This window comes from Mesoplodon mirus (assembly GCF_964341445.2).
Source record: "Mesoplodon mirus genome assembly, chromosome: 14".
NCBI classification, from domain to species: Eukaryota; Metazoa; Chordata; class Mammalia; order Artiodactyla; family Ziphiidae; genus Mesoplodon; species Mesoplodon mirus.
Window position 1 is genome coordinate 25,764,599 of NC_138990.1, and position 16,722 is coordinate 25,781,320.

General features: G+C 46.9%; 1 protein-coding gene across 7 annotated transcripts in view; it reads right to left on the reverse strand.

The window, feature by feature from the left end:
• Positions 1–16,722, reverse strand: part of MYT1L (myelin transcription factor 1 like) — a gene marked incomplete at both ends in the record, with an annotated part of 138,470 nt that overhangs the window by 93,110 nt on the left and 28,638 nt on the right. For 5 of the 7 annotated variants that reach the window (XM_082642425.1, XM_082642422.1, XM_082642424.1 and 2 more), the window contains one exon: positions 1,957–2,928. In XM_082642425.1, coding sequence (XP_082498551.1) covers positions 1,957–2,928 — 972 coding nt within the window. Of the gene's footprint in view, positions 1–1,950; positions 2,929–16,722 lie in introns of all 7 variants that reach the window. The other 2 variants (XM_082642420.1, XM_082642419.1) reach the window with 1 other exon arrangement.

Consider the following 16,722-nt stretch of genomic DNA (forward strand, 5'->3'; position numbering starts at 1 on the left):
ATTCACTTTGATCAGAGAAGGAAGATCTGGAAAAACTGGGGAGAGGCAGAAATCAGTGCTTTCCAACTCATCTGGAAAGTCCAAATCCCCAACCCTTCCCCCATTACGGGGGAAAAAAGCACATCCTGGTTTGGGGGTTTTACTGTTTGTTTCCATTCTGTCTCCATTTATTTAGGGGAAGCAAGTGATTTGAATTCCACTTCTTGCCAAAAACAGAATAAAAGAAAATAACAAGAATAACAAAACAAAATGAGTCAAAATCTATAGCAAGCTCCTGGGTTGAAAGGAACCACAGAAACCAAAGAAGGCACGGCAACATCGGGTCCGCATGAGCCCGCGTGTTTCCTCAGTAAGTATAGCACTGCTTTCTTAATGCCCAGACTCAGTCCTGAAATGCACTCTGCAGAATCCCAAACAGAACGCTACCACATTTGTCCACCTGAGCCAGCCCATGAGAAAGGACACTATTTCTTCCTAACAGCATCTAGTTCCTATGTGAGTCTCAAATATCCAACTAAAGATTTCTAAGAGATTGCGCTCTAGTTATAGACACACAAGCTGCGTCTCCTGGTCTTGGCAACACCCAAAGCAAGCTTGATGCCTCACTCCATGGCCTTTAACAGATGACCCTTCCTCAGTCTGGCCTGCACCTGTTTACTGAAACGATGGTCAGCACCCAAACACCGGCCACATCCAGAACCCGACGGGCCTCTGGCTAAGGTTCATCTCCAACTGGGGTTTGGTTAAAGCAAAGCCCAATGTGCCCCTGGAGGTATGTGCACACATGGAGAGGAGAATACACACCTGTGTAACCGCAGAAAAAGGAGGTTCTGATCCTTTGATGTTTCTGTAGCAACGGATTTTCAAACCAAATTCTTGAACCTCATTCTAAGGAAACTCAATATTCATCAGAAATGGGACAGTATACAAAACAGAAAAACATTTTGGTACTAATATGGAAGAATTTAGGGAATCACCAATTTCACCCTTGAAGGTGCTTCTCACTTAGTTCTGAGAGTCTTGTAATTGAAATATTCACAAGGTCCTACACGAGGTCAAATTATCATCTGCCTCATATTGAAAGTGGACGCAACTGTTACTGGAAGCATGAAATCTATCATTCATGGTGGAAATATACATATTAGGTGTAGTGACCATGTATGGATATGGTCGAATTTACAGATCTATGCAAACACGTGCCCACAAAATTCATAGGGGAAACCTGGTTAGAACTATCACAGTGGATGGTTTTGAGTGTCTCCCAAAAAAGCAAGCACCATAACTGTTTCCACAATGGAATGGAACAGTGAGGGGGTGAATATACTAAAGGGATGGCTATTGATCTGCACCTGGAACACACCAGGCCATGCATAGCAAACGGCTCCCATTCCTCACTACCTTAAGATAATGAACGTGCAGTCACTGCCCTTGTCTTACACTATCAGTCATCCTGTTACTGTTCAATTTCTGTCAGGGGTGTTTTCTGTGGGGGAGGTTTCATTGATAGCTGCCATTTGATGATCGTTTTATAAATCATGATGCCACCTACTCAATGCAATTTACCAAATACGTGCTTCATCCCTGATGGACTTTTTGTCACATAAACCCCCGCCACTCCACACGGATTGCAGTTCATCTGTAAGAACACAGGCTCACCCTAATATTTTCCCTCACGTGTTGGGCTTGTGCTCTGACCCTATCTTTCCAAGGCATGCATTTTCCATTGAAACGCCATGTTATCCAGCTGCTTTGTGTATTTCTCGGACAGATATTTCATTTGCTCTTCAGAGACGTAATCACAAAATATAACTCTGGAATCAACTCTAAGAAACATGCGTGCATGATGTAATGGAGTGGGATGCAGCCCGGCATCGTAGCCTCTAATACCCCTGAGAGCTTTACCCTAGTGCACGCTTTCATGAGGCAACTTACGTTAGGTAGAAATATTACCTTTACCATAGTATGGCTTTTTGACATGGCTGTCACCGGACTTAGGCTTCCTCTCCTCCCCGGGGAGCGGTCGTGGTGACTGGTCCTCGTAGGACCTCAGACTGTCCCTCCTTCCCGCCTCCACCGCCATCTTCTCCCTCATGGCCTTGGCCCGCTCAGTTTCCAGGGCGATGGCTTTCTCCAGGAGGGTCAGGTTGCCCTTGGTCATATCGAACACCTCCTCTGACCTGTCCGAGTTCACGGAGGTGGCGTCGTCCTCCCGCTCATGGTACCCATCCTCCTTGACGCAGCTGGAGAAAGTTCTGGGTCTGGGGCTCAGCTGCTCCTCCAGCCTCATCAGGTTCATCATGTCCGAGTAGCTGCGGTCAGGCGTCCTCCCTGGGAAGTCGTCATCCTGGCGGCCGTGCGGGCGGGGGCCTGTGCCGGGCTGTGGAGGCCGCTCCTGGGGGCTGCCCTCACTCAGCTTGCGTGCCAGGTCGAAGCACTGGTTGCGCAGGCACTCCAGGCTGCTCAGACACACCTCCTCATCGCTCTCCTCCACCAGCTTCTCTGCCAGCCCGTTGTTGGCGGCCTTGCCCAGTGTCCCATAGTTCAGGCTCCTGCTCTCGGGTGGCACCAGCGCGTCCACATAGCCGCGCTCACCCGTGTGGTCCCCCAGCACTGCGCCGTGGCCTTGGGCCAGCAGCTTCAGCGAGTCCACCGTCTCCCTGACCACGTCGCTGTCCAGGTCCAGGCTGAGCTCGCCCTTCCGGCCGGGGGTCTCGTTCTTGTCGCTGTCGTCCTCCAGGCTGTGGGACGTGTTGCTGTTCATCTCTGACTCCGTCCGCGCCCGGTACGCCGCGTCCTCAGCGATCTTGCCCAGGTTCAGCAGGGACTTGGCCACCAGCTCATCATAGTTGTCGTACTCGTCGTTATTGTTGTCATCCTTCTCCACGTCCTGCATTATGCGAGTGCTGTGACAGTTCAGTTGATGGCCTTCTGCAAAGAAAATTAAAAAAAAAAAAAGGACAAAGAAGAAAAGAAGAGGAAAAAGTGGCTAGAACTTGCAGCTGCAATAGTGCAGATGGCGAGCTCAGGGCACGTGTTACGCCCGGCCCGTCACGTCACAGGGCCCGGAGGCCCACCTGCAGGTCCGAGGACAGTGGCGGCAGAAAGAAAACGCAGTGCGCTCACAGCACGGTAGGCCATTAAAACACCTGCTGCAAACGACGAATTTCCTGAATTAATATTCAAAGCAACCACTCTATAGGATAAGTATAATTTGAAAATATTACTTTTCCATTACTTCTAAATTTTCAGCATCACTTCTTTTATTGGCCTTCTTTATTGACAGCCCAACCAGATGCATAATAATTATGCTCATCGTATGACTAGGCTTTCTAAGAGTTCGTGAACTTGTCGCCGACTTGTAAGCCGATGTGCACACCAATCGCTTTTAAATTGTTTTCACAGTGATGCTCGGGCAGCACAGAAGAAAGCCCGAGGTTCTGGAGTGTCCTGCAGGGATGCGCCGACACTGACTCTGGGCGGTCAGTGTCAGGAACACATGCTGGGGCTGGGAGTGGTTTTGAATTTTCTACCTTAGTGACAACTTATCAAGATACACAGTGAAGCAAGAGGAACTCCCCAGCAAAAGCTTAGAAGGGAACTCTGACGCACTGTGATTCTTTATACGTATCTCAGCAGGTTGGAGAGGGTGGGTGGGGAAAGTATGCAGTGACCAGATGCCAACGAAAAGCAGGACTCTGATGACTCGGTGGCACTGTGACACACTACCCAGCATCCACCCCACAGCCTCGGGAAAACTGTGGTGAGCTGGGGGAAATAACCCGTGAATAAGTGTCATATCCAATCTCAAAAAAATATTTAGGAAAACTCATTAAAAAAAGGCCAAGTTAAAAATTTCACGAAACCCCTGTGTTTCATCTGAAATGTATTCCGTTCAACACTAAAGGCATAGCTGGGACGATCTCTCTCCCTCATGTTACGTGATCGCTACCACGTATACTGCAAAATATAGATAATACTAAATGGATTCTCAGATGGACCCCTCCCCTACTTTAGGTTGGATTTGGTTAACTGCCTGCCATTTTCAAATATACTATTTGTTTCTATGATGAAATCAACCAGAGTAAGAACTTTAAAGCTTATTCATGAGGAAACGAGGCGTATTGATTCATAGAAGATGTAGGCTGACTCAGAGCTGACTCAGGGACCCCGAGTGTTTTCTTTATGGATTTTGTGCTGTCTCCTCGAACAGGCTTTTTTTGGCGAACCGGGTTTGGACATCGGCACATCAATAACAGAGAACAACATCCTTGCTAGCCCACACACAGAACCAGCACATTTTTGAAATCTAACACATCTCTCCAAACCTCAGCAAATCAAATTTGCCATGTATTAGTCAGAGAGCACCAAACAAATATTGTATCTCTTCTGGATAATTCCTAGGAATCAATCTCCTTAGAATAAGGATACACATTTTCCCGAAGAGCGTCAAGAGGGAGGAAAATAAAACCAGAGAACGCATCAGAAATACCGTGCACCCAACATGCACACTCGACACGGCCCAGGGCTAAGCTCTCAAGACTCAAAGGCACCCCTGCCTTCAGGAACCCTTGAAAGTGTAACATATTCTCCTCTCAATTTATGCACTTTGGTCTGTATATTTGTGGGCTGATCAGAGAAGCGGCCTCTAGATAACCAGGCTGCGTTACCTCTGCACGAAACTAGCATTTTTGGGGAACCAGCACCACTGCACCCACCAAGAACCAACCACCAGATGAACCTACAAGTTGTGGTTTGAAAACAAGGCACCACGTGCAACCGCTAGAAGCGTTTTGAAAGTCGATTCTGAGCAGAAGCCAAGTCAAGTAAGAGGTGGCGTTGTCCTGATTTCCTTGTCACTCTCTCCTGTCACCTGAAGAGCTTGGAGTAGGTGGAAGTCAGTGAAAGGAGAGACCAGGGCAGAGAGGCTACGCCCTCCACCCCCACCCGTCTAACCCACAGTGAAGGCTGCACGGGAGCCTGATGCTGATGAGGCCCACAGTTTATGAAACTCCCCACCTTCCTACCAAACCTGTCATCTGCATGATTTTCATTAATTCTCCACATTCAGAATCTCAGGATGATCTTCATTTCATTTGCCCCAAAGAGGAAGTGGTTTCCCCTCAGTGTCACACAGAAAAGGGACACGGCTCAGCTTTCCAATCATTATACACCTGTTCATGTCTCCACTCCTTGCTAGGTGAACTTATCGCTTTACAAGGAGATTAAAGGAAGGTGGACAAGCTTCTTCACACGGTCTCCCAGCCACACAGGTGAGGGAGCCTGCGAACAAGCTGGGGGGTCCTTTCCCTTCTGAAGACCTGGACCCTGCAGGCCGCCCCTTGCTGCGTAGCCACATCAGGGTGACAGTGACAGGGGAACTTATACCTCCTGGTCCAGGCTGGGCCTTTGCTGTTACTGGCTGGGTGACGCTGGCGTCCCGAGCCAGGCCTGAGCCCTTACTGGAACCATGAGAATTCTGTGCCACATAAAGACCCTCACAGTGAACGAGCCCTGCATGCCTGGTGGCAGGTATCCGGGGAGGCTGGGCCCACACAGCAGATGTGGAGGACTTTGCGTACTTGTAGGAGAAATCTGGGTCATCAAGGAACACTGGGTTAGTGTCTGACTGAGCAAGGCCTGGCTCTTCCTCCTGGTCACCAGCCTCCGTGCCCTCAGAGGCTGCCGGAACCCCAGCAGTAAGACTGGGGGTGTCTGGAGAGACTGCATGAGAGGCTGAAAATCCTGGTGGGTTAATGGACGTTTTCAAGTTATTGGTATTTAACTCTTTCAAAACGCATGTGAGATAAAGTCAAGCCTTAATGATGTGGACGGATGGAAGGGATCCATCAGGCAGCCTGTCAACAAGCAGGTTCTAAGCTTCAGCCTCCAGAATTCAAAATCATTCACAGCGAGCTTTTGGAATTCCATCTCTGGTTTTGTGCTTTCAGGCAGTTTACCCTTCTAGTTATGTCTTTGCTGAGGCTCATAATGAAATGGACCACATGTGGAAGTGGGCCGTGGGAAGCAGGCCAGAGTTTTCTGGGCCAGCCAGGCATTAACAACATAGTACCGACAGCCCACAGACTAAATTTCCAACCCAAAGAGGTTCAGGAGTCAGTGGAGGAGTTCTTCATGTGATCAGTGATCCAGGAAACAGGGAGAGTGCATTTGGGATGAGAAAAGGCATTTTACCAGAAAGTTATTTTAAAGTTCAGGCCCACATTCTAAATAAAAGAACACAGCTACTCAGACAGAGGTTTAAGGAGAAGGCCAAGGTATCTCAGTGTCCTTTTGATGCTTTTCTATCTCGAGCCTCTTCTCTGGCAAAGCTGTGTGGTAACAGGAGGGAAAGGTACCTGCCAGTGGGGGCCGGCCCAGGGGTTCGCCTTTGGGAGGGGCTCACAGGATGGCCACACCTGGGTGGAACTTGGAGGAGACCCGGCCCGCCCCTCCAAGGGGAGTGAACCTGCGCCCAGAAGCACAGGCGGTTCAGTGGCTCAGGGTCTCCCCAGTGTTTCCTCATCAAACAAGACCCTTGTTTTTACTGTAATTACATGCATGTTTGGATTCCTGTGTGAGCTCTGTAAAATGTCGTAGGTCTGAATTTTATCTCCTTTGAATCAGATTGTTATAAACAATTTAGGCTCAGTAGCTACAATTAGAAAACCAAAAACATTTCTTTAAAAAAATGGAGCCATGTATGGTATTTTGTCTCCATCTTCATGACCGGAATTTGCCGTGGTTAGAACTCTGTGGATTATAACTTTATAAATACAAGCACTGGCTTCATTTAGTATTTTGTCTCTAAAAAATACGTCTGATGCACCTTTTAATTCTTTCAGTGTCTAGTCCTAAACCTGATTGTGTTACTACTGTTCTTTCTAGCCATTAAAATAAGCCATAGGCTAGCAAATAGAAAACTGACTAAAATAAAATAAAATAAAATACAAGAACAAACAGAAAGAAGACACACTTCTTCAAAGCAGAAACTGCTCTAGATTTACCAGGTCAGAGAAGACGTGGTCTAAGAGTCCACCCTCGTGGGTTTCAAATCACCAAAGGCCACAGCTTCTTACGGCATTAATAGGAGTTTCCTTTTTGATTATAGAAATACATATCAACATTCATTTTTGACTTGTAACTACAGAAATGTGATGATATATTGGATCCTAATGAGAAGATGATGGCGTTTTAATAGCCGCAGCAACTACAAGAAAGAAGCAAAAGTGGTGATCGTCGCACAAACCCCATCGAGTGAACACAGAATAACAGCCCCAGGGGTCAGTCTCGTGGCCTGTGGCTGTCAGTCCTCATTTCATGCCCACAGGGGCCCTGTGAGAAGGAGGTGTCACCTACTGTCCTTCCGAAGGTGACAACACGGAGCCCAAGAGAGGCTGGTGTTTTCTCCACATCATCTTGTTGCTAGGTGACAGGGCGGGATGCCATCCCAGGATGCTGGGCCACCACAGCCCATTCTAGACTAGTCCCAGCCGGGCGTCCAGCTCTCCATCCACCACAGTTGCTGCCTGCCAGCCACTTGGAGCTGCTGTTGCTGTTCGGAGCCTTCCTCCTCTACGTTGGTTTGCTGAGGTTTGAGGGCTAGTTATAGCGCCAGGTGTTGAAATGTCTGCCGGAATTACCAGCTCCGTTGACCTGTCACCTACGAGGGTCCTGACTGGCGGAGTTTAAGTCCATTCTGATACGGAGAAAAGATTTGGAAATTAGGAACATCTTGGACTGGGTTCATAGGACCAGCGTCCTGGGCAGCATGAGGGAACCGAGTGGGTAGGAAGGTGGGAGGGTCAGGGACACCCAGGCATGAGGTTGTGCAGAGACGGGGAGGGAAGGACCAGAGGACAGACCGACCCCCTCCGTGATCCACGGACTCGGACCCTCTGATGACTCATAACTCCTGCAGCCCATCCCCAAGACCAGACGGAGCAATGTGAGTTTGGTCCTTCTGCAAATACCCCCGACCCTCTTTGAGATGCTGTGGACCCTTTCCCTCTGTGGTAGGAGAGGCCTTCCTGCTTGCCCAGGCGCTGCTCGCACTACAGCTTCTGCTGTGGAGGCGCCAGCCTCGGCCGCCTGGGAGGGAGAACCCTGGTCACAGCCCTTCTCCCGTGGCCAGCACTGGGGCCCTGGCAGCCCTTCCTCCTCAAGCTCCCTGCCCCCCATCTGAGCAGCGGGGCACAGAGCTGGAGGACTCCCAGGACCCCTTCACACTCACCCCCCAAGTTCATTGTGAACGAGAGGGGAATCTCGAAGGTGAGAGTGGAACAGACGGGTGACGTGGCTGGAAGATTCAAGGTTTGTCACCTCTCTAGACTTAACTGTCACATTTTCTAGTTCCAACTTACTTAACAGCATTGTTGTTTGTCTTGTTTTCACTTTGGCGGGGAATTTCAGACTACTCCCATCTATTTTCACAGTTTTAACAGTGGTTTCTGGGTGATTAGAGGTAGTTGCTTTGTTCTCACTGGTGCGCGTCGTGGGGGGAGATGATGTGGGTGAAATGTATGCAGTTCCCAGCCCTTTTTTCTGAGCTGTGTGTTGTTGCTTCTGGGCGTTTCTGGGCTGTGGTCTCATCCCCACACCTGCCTGCACTTGGAGCGGCTGGACCTACTTCTCCCCAGAGGAGCTGGCTTACTGGGCTGGGATTTGCTCCCGTCTGTGTAAATCAGCTGATCCTGTGCAGCAGGACACAGGGTCCCCTCCAGCCCCTGCTGTCCCCGGGCCCGGGGAAGGATGCGCCCCGGCACAGGGTCGCTTCAGGAGCCTGCCAGCCTCCCCTCTGAGCCGTGCGCTTCTAACGTGTTCCCGATCTTAGCTCCCGGCCTGGCCTGAAAGCCTTCCTTAGCCCGAGAGGAACCACGTGGGAGAGACCCGTGCATCACGTCCGTCGTCTGAAGCAGAGCAACCCTCGGGGGCAGGCCGGGGCCTGGGAAGGGGCAGCCGATTCACTGCGGCTGCGCGGTACACGGAGGCCGGGGGAGCTCCGTCCGTCGGCATTTACTGGGTCAAATATCAGCATTTCGAGATATCTTCCTCCTACTTCAAGATGCAAAAACTTCGGAGAGGACGACATAGGACACGTTTTTACCAGAACACGGACAGATGTTCTAATGGCCACAGTTTTGCTTAGGCCAGTTCTGACAGGCCTGTGGGACACGAACAAATCCAGCTTATTTATTCACTTCACTGATGTTTGGAGTGGAAAGATGAACCCAGGATGCGGGGACGCCACCGCGTAGGGGCCGGAAGAGAAACACACGGAAAATAACTGTGATCAGTGATGTTGGCTGGTGGCCTGTGCTGTGAGGGGTCAGGGGGCCAGGGCAGGGGTCACTTCAGGTGCAGCTGGGCCAGGCTCACTGAGAAGGCGGCCTCTGGGCAGTGACCTGAGAGATGAGGGGACCGCACCCCGGGAGGAGGGGCTGCGGTGCAAAGGCTGCTGGGTTTGAGGATGTGGAGTTTCAACACTATGTGATTTCAATTAATTTAAGTTAAATTCAAACTCAACATATTTATATTTAAACAACCCCGTGTGGCCAGGGGCTACCACGTTGGCCCGTGCAGGGCCAGCACACGGAAGTTCAGTGGGGGCTGAGCTCTGATTTTGACTTTTATAAAAGTATATATATATATATGTATATATATATATATATATATATATATATATATATATATATATAATTTATACGTGGACTTAAGTAACACAGATTTGATATAAACCACCCACCACCAGATCACTGTGCAGTCGAGGAACAGCGCCATGGCATCTGGGGCCCTGCGATGGCACCTGGCTTGGAAGGTGATAGTCTGGTCCCGACCCAACTCCCGAGAGCCGTGTCTGCAGTGCAGGAAGGACGCCCCGAGCACAGAAGGTGGTCCCAGCACATCTGTTGCATCATCTCCAGGGCAAAGCCCGCTGTCTGGGCTTGTGGTGGAGGAGGGTGGCCCGTGTCCGCACGCAGGCCCCGTGCATCTCTAGTCCAACCCTCCCTGTCACCTGCCCCGTTAGCACAGGTGAAGGTCACGGCCATGCATCCCCTTTCACGTCCCGAGTCAGACCTCACGCGTGTACAGTCAGCTTCCCAGGCCCAGAGCGAGGCATGGGGGCCCGGGCAGAATTCTCCCAGCTCAACAGCATCCAAAGCACAAAGCACAGGCTAACGTCACTACAACAGCTCAGAGGAGGATTGTTGGTTTCTTGATTCTAGAAGTTGTCCATTTCATAAGCTGAAGCATGATGTAAAAATGTCCTTTAAGCTAAATGAGATAAACTGAAGGAAAAAATAATGGTTTTCACAAGGGATCCAAGTTGCATAATAATTTTTAATGTAGAATGTGTAAGTTATGCTTCTTGAAGTTTTTATTCATTAGTGATCTTAATTAACGGAATGTGAGTGAATAAAGTTTTATTTATTTGCTAAGTTTTGAGTCCTTTCTACTTGATGATATTTTAGGTATGTGGTTTATCTAAGTTTGGAGACTAAGAAGTAGAATAGTCATAGCCCCCAATCCAGACAAGAGCTGTTTGAAATCAGTAGTTTTCAGACTGAGACGGGCTGAAACGCACGAATCAACCTCATCCCTCTCTCAGTCTCTCTCTCTCTCTCTGATCACACACGCACACATGCGCGTGCTGCACACACAGCTCGGAAACTTTCCAAATTAACCGGACGACCTTGAACCTCCCTGGCCCAGCAGACCAAGGTTGCCTTTGCTACCGCTGATGCTGTAGACCAGGGAGTGGAAAAGAGTCTGTGAAAACTTGGGTCCTCCCATGTTACATACCGGTGTGATGTGGCCGTTCCAATGAGTATGTTGATTGAGAGGAACTTGGGAGGCGCAGGGTGCCCGTTCTTCTCTTCGACCGTATTCAATCCCCATCAGACAGAAAAGACCTTTCAGAAACACTACCGTTCTTTGGTAACCTAATCTAAAGCTCAACAATCTTCAAATATGAAAACTTTTGTTCTTGTTTTCAACTCAAACCTTTAAAGCCTCCATCTCGGCTTATGGCTGCTAATTCTGCCCTTTGTAAAGCACCATTACGTATATATTTTCATGTACACACTCCTCTTTCGTGCTATATTATGTGCGTTTCTTTTGGGCAAAGCGTGGTATCTATTTAGTTTTTGTGTCCCCATGGAACCCAGTGCACTTCTGTGTACACAGAAAACACATTCCATTTTTTTGAAGTGAGCTGTCACCACGCACTGAGTCTTTTAAATTAATGCAGCTTTGATGTACATAATATATTTGCTTGGTATCGCCATGGACCTTGGGTTCCATGAATTACAGACAAGCTTGAGTTTGTGCCTGAGAGAGGAGAACCGTGCAAAAGCCACCTGAGTTACGGTTGCTACTTTGCAGCTCTGGATTGCTCGCCTCTCTCCAGCATCTCTCTGGACTACACCTGCTTTAAAGCTTAGCAACCAAGCAGTGAGGTGAGCAAAGGGCAAGTGTTACCATCCTAACCTCTGGAGGCCAAACCGAAGTCCAGGGAGAGCGAGGGAAGCAGGGCAGCCAGAGCTACAAGACGCACCTTTTCCCACCTTTATCCCGCCCTCTGCCAAGCTAGCATTTGGAATAAAAATCAAATTAAGGGGCTTCCCTGGTGGCGCAGTAGTTGGGAGTCCGCCTGCTGATGCAGGGGACACAGGTTCATGCCCCGGTCCGGGAAGATCCCACATGCGGCGGAGCGGCTGGGTGCATGAGCCATGGCCGCTGAGCCTGCGCGTCTGGAGCCTGTGCTCCACAACGGGAGAGACCACAACAGTGAGAGGCCCGCGTACCGAAAAAAAAAATCAAATTAAGACAAAGAAATAAGCTGGCCATCCCTTTAAGTTGACCTTAAAAACAAAAGGAATCAAAAGCATTTACTGGACAAAGTCATGTTACCCTAGTGGTTACTTGCTTGTGCGTTGCCACACTGTGTTATAATTTGCTTCATTACCTTGCTATTTGATACATAGTGTGCATTTCTCTGTCACTGTAATGGTTGTAATGATGATTTTCATCTTACTGCACAATCAAAATGGCATTGATAGGCATGAACTCCAGAGGCTGGGCCTGAGCATGGAGGTGGTCACTCAGGCCTGGTGCTCAGTCATGTGACCTGTGCCTCTCGACTTGTGCCCTATCTGTTAAATATATGTGATGTCATTAAAAGCTTTTAAATAAAAAAAATTGAATAAAAATGTGTTAGATCTGCTCTCTTACATCTATTATTTCTTATTATTATGTAAAAAATAAAAAAATCCGTACTTTATGCATGTTGCTTGCGTCTCAAATGTACATGACTTCACCTTGTTAGCAAGTTTTCTGGTTTGTATTGAAGAGTCTGAAAATTCGTGAAACATAACATATATTTTCTAATTACGCAAAATTAGCTTGCAAGAAGAAAGTTTAATTTTTATCATAAGATGACACCAAGAAATGCCTAATTCTGCCTTTACTCGTTTCTGAGGGGTGGAGCCATCTACTCAGTGTATTCACATACTAAACTGCCTACAGTAACGCTTTCATGGATGGAGGGAGAGATCAATTTTTAGGAGGATAAAAAGTCATCATATTCTTTCTCCCGACTGTGCACAGTTGAGACCTTGCCTACTAAACACACCTTGGTTTCTCCGCTGGTCACAGAACTCACTGCGTTTTCTGCTGACTGCAGGAGAAAGCTGGGGGGCGAATTTTGATGCACAGTCCGTATCTCAACTTGCTTCCTGCATCAGGGCCGTTTCCTGAGAATGAGGTAAGAGGTAACTGGCTGATCAGTGTGAGTGCCTCATCGAAAGGGAGTTTGGGGAGCTCAGGGGCCACAGTGAGGGACCCTCACCCTCCTCATTCTGTCCTGTCTTATGGAAATTCAAGCCCATTGGCTGCAAGTTGTCATGATGCTTTAGTAACATGGCACCTAGGGCATCATCCCGTGTGGAATAAAAAACACCCTGGACACTTGGTAATTAAAACAAAAGTTGTGTCTGTGAGGGTGGGTTTTGTCTTGAGTTCCCTTCAAAGACAGTTGAGTTTCTGCAGAGAAGCTGGATTATGTATGGATTTGCTTGCTGGGGAGGGCGGTGCAAACAGAGCCTAGAGTCAGAATGTGACAGGCCCTGACCACACCATTGTGAAGGTGTCCACGGATGGGAGGAGAGGCGAGCTGCAGTGACCTGACCAAAGCATGCTGGGCTCCACACCTCACAGGCCGCTCAGCCTCTGGTCAGCTCACTAAACCCTGTCCAGAGAAGCTTTGCTGTACACTGTACATTCTCAACGTAATTATTCGCATTGCCCTTCAAACCCCCCAGTTCCTTCTTAGAGGTGACCTTCCAAGGAGGCCACCACACATCTGTGGCTAATTCACACATAGAACAGAATGAAGCCAGAAAACCTCTAGAAAAGGAAGGTGTTTGCATTTTTACCTAATTTAACCCAATGGCCAAGTCAATTGTCTTCAAAGTTGAATTGTCCAGAAAGTCCCAAGATTCAATAAAGAGTAAGCAAAGAAAGGACCTTACATATTTACAAATGTATTTCAGAAACAGAATATATTAATAAACAGTTATGCAAACTTATGGTTACTGGGGTTAAGGGGGGGATAAACTGGGAGATTGGGATGGATATATACACACTACTTTATATAAAATAGATAGCTAATAAGGACCTACTGCATAGCATGGGGAACTCTACTCAATACTCTGCAATGGCCTATATGGAAAAAGAATTTTAAAAAGAGTGGATATATGTATATATGTAACTGACTCACTTTGCTGTACACCAGAAACTAACACAACATTGTAAATCGACTATACTCCAATGAACATTAAAAAAAATAAAGTTATAACCAGAGCAAATCACACAAAAAAGAAACAGTTATGTGTTAAAAATGGCAGTGGACATGAACATTTTCTGTCATCTGGACAACAAATTGCTATGTTCTTCCTCACGGAATTTTCTTTCCTGTCAGTGGGCAGATACAATATATACTCATAAGGAGATTTTATACACACATATGTGAGTCTATCTATTATTTAAAGATGTATGCTTTTTAGTGGGCTGTAGTGTGAAAATAAGTGTAACTTACTAGGCATTAAATAACCATTGAATCTATATTTCTCAAATTATAAGACTCTGAAAAGGTACTTACTATATACCATGTAAAAAATCTGCTATTAGAAAAAGCTATGACCCCTGAATAATAACTTTCTCAACTTTAGGATAACGAGGGAACTTTAAGCTCATAATTACACCTTAGACCATTACATGCATTTTGAAAATAAAATTCTCCATGCAAAGGTAAACTGGACAAAATATAATTCTGATTAATTAGTGATGCATTTAATGTAATCTGAAATGAGTTACTCAGATAGCATTTCCTGTTCTTCAAATGAGCAGAGAGTGATAAAAAGAACATGAGCTCTGAAGTAAGAAAAGCTACCAACAGAGTGTGACCATGTATCTGTCACCTGCTGAAAATAATCTTATCTTTCTGAGCCTCAGTTTCTAATTAGCACAATGAGAGTGAAATAATTTCTACCCTGCCCTGTCTTACACAATCACTGTGAAGATCAAACATAGTGTGTACATTACTATACTGACTGGACTGGAAATGTACATTATTAGTAATATTTTGGTTCACGTGTAACTACAACGCCAGAGGATCCTTGGAATTAGAATAAACACCTAATTTGCAAGTTATAAATAATAGTCCTTCTATAATCGGTGGGTTCCTATGTAATAATTTGGTGGTTTATAAGCATTTGTTTTCTCTGTAACAAAACCTCTCAATCAACTTCACATTTCAGTTTATAACCGAGGTGGAGAATGGTAGAAATTGTCTGAGACGTTATAGCTACTAGGGAGGCTGAGGGCAGCTTAAGCTTTGTCCGTGCAAGTCCATCTGGCTGCCCTGGTTTCCTTGGGAGACCATCAGCTGCCGTGACGGACCCTATGATCAGCCCCTCGGCACCCGAGATGCTTCCGCGCACCCAGTCCTGCCTGCCTTGCTTCTCACTCTGTTAACAGTCAGTCACCGTCTGTGCTTCAGTTTACTAAGAAAGAGGCACAGTCCCCCTTGGAAAGGATCAGCTGCTGGCTCAGCCATGCAACAGCCACCAAGAGTGTCAACAAGGGACACGCAAGGCCGACTTTGAGATGCTGACCCAGAACTCTGGTCACCAGACACAGAAAGTACCTTCCCCAGTTTTTCAGAAACAGTTTCTGCCAATACAAGGAGGGGACAAAGACATGCAATGTGGGGTGAGTTTCTCATGTTACAGACACGGCTATGGGGGCAGATACTCACACAGACTGAAAGTGATTTTGGCACTAAACATAGCCATCAGGTAAAATAAAATGCATTTGGGAGGACATGAAAATGGGAGATGGATGGACACATGCCTTTCAAAACCTGATTGTTGTAAGTCACACACAGCTAGGAGTTTGATCATGTAAAATAAGCACTTCATCAGCAGAGCTGTGTCTCCTTGATCTAGAACCTTCCTGAAGATTCCTGACCCTGGGGGTATGAAATAACCCACTGGATAATCCACCTGGCATATCTTTGTGTGATATTGGCTACATGGGGTCTTGGAACACCTGTCCATGTGCTCCTCCAGGGGAGATTTCTCCCTGTAACAGAAAAACTTGGTGAAACCCTCTCCAGGAATCAGGCCTTGGAAGTGGTTTCTTCTTAGGAGGGATGCTTTTGTTTGACTTGGAAATCAAGCAAGGCTTTGGGCCTTCCTGCACAGAACTTAGAGCAATCAGAGCCACAGTTCAGGGTCCATCACATGGGCTACCTTTGATCCAACGACTCCTTGGGACTTAGGACTTGATGAGAGGCTGTCTAAGAGGGAGTAGCTTATTACACTTTGCTGCCAAAGTATTTGGTAAAATGGACCTATTTGTCTTACAGCAGAAGAGGTAGCCTGATGATCCATAAATGGCCACCACGGCTGAACCTCTCTTTAGTAGTTTTAGTTGATTCCTTTAAAGTTCACAGAATAGATGATTCTAGAAGGTGCTTAGCTGGAGAATCCAGAGCTGAATATGAATTCTGCCACCAGAGACCAACAGTTGATCATTCATCCTCCTACTGGGCATTTTCTTTCTGGAACCAACTTCCTTACATGCCTCCGACTTGGGCTTCATGTTTGCAGAACACTGAGTGCTGGTCACCAGGCAAGGTGGGTCACATAATTAGGCATTCTGGGGCCGAAGTTTTAATTATGCAATTGTTTCATGGCTGTATCATGCCCCCTTGATTATGCCCACTTACATGAATTTTCCTAGAAAAATGTCTTTATCTTTGGTTTACTTTCTCACTTTTTAAAACAACTCTAAGCGTTCAAGTCAGAGTGAATGAAGCCAGTGCAGTCACATGCTAAAGCTGTTTCAATAAGCCTGTGAGCGCTTTTTCAAAATATGTCATTTTGCACTTTTAAAAGTAGATTATTTAAAATATGGCCCTAAGTAAATTAAAATTGAAAGTTTAATTCTAGAAAATGGAGAGCAGACCCTAGACTCTGGTTAAGGCACTTGGTTAAATGATGCATATGTGCAAATATCTCCCACCCTAGTTCACCACACGCACAAACCTCTATAACTTCAAATATTAATGTCTACGGCTTTCTAAACATAGAAGGAGAATATGAAAGAGCAGTATTTTATACTATCTTCATAAGAAGCCATGGTTAACCTACAAATCAT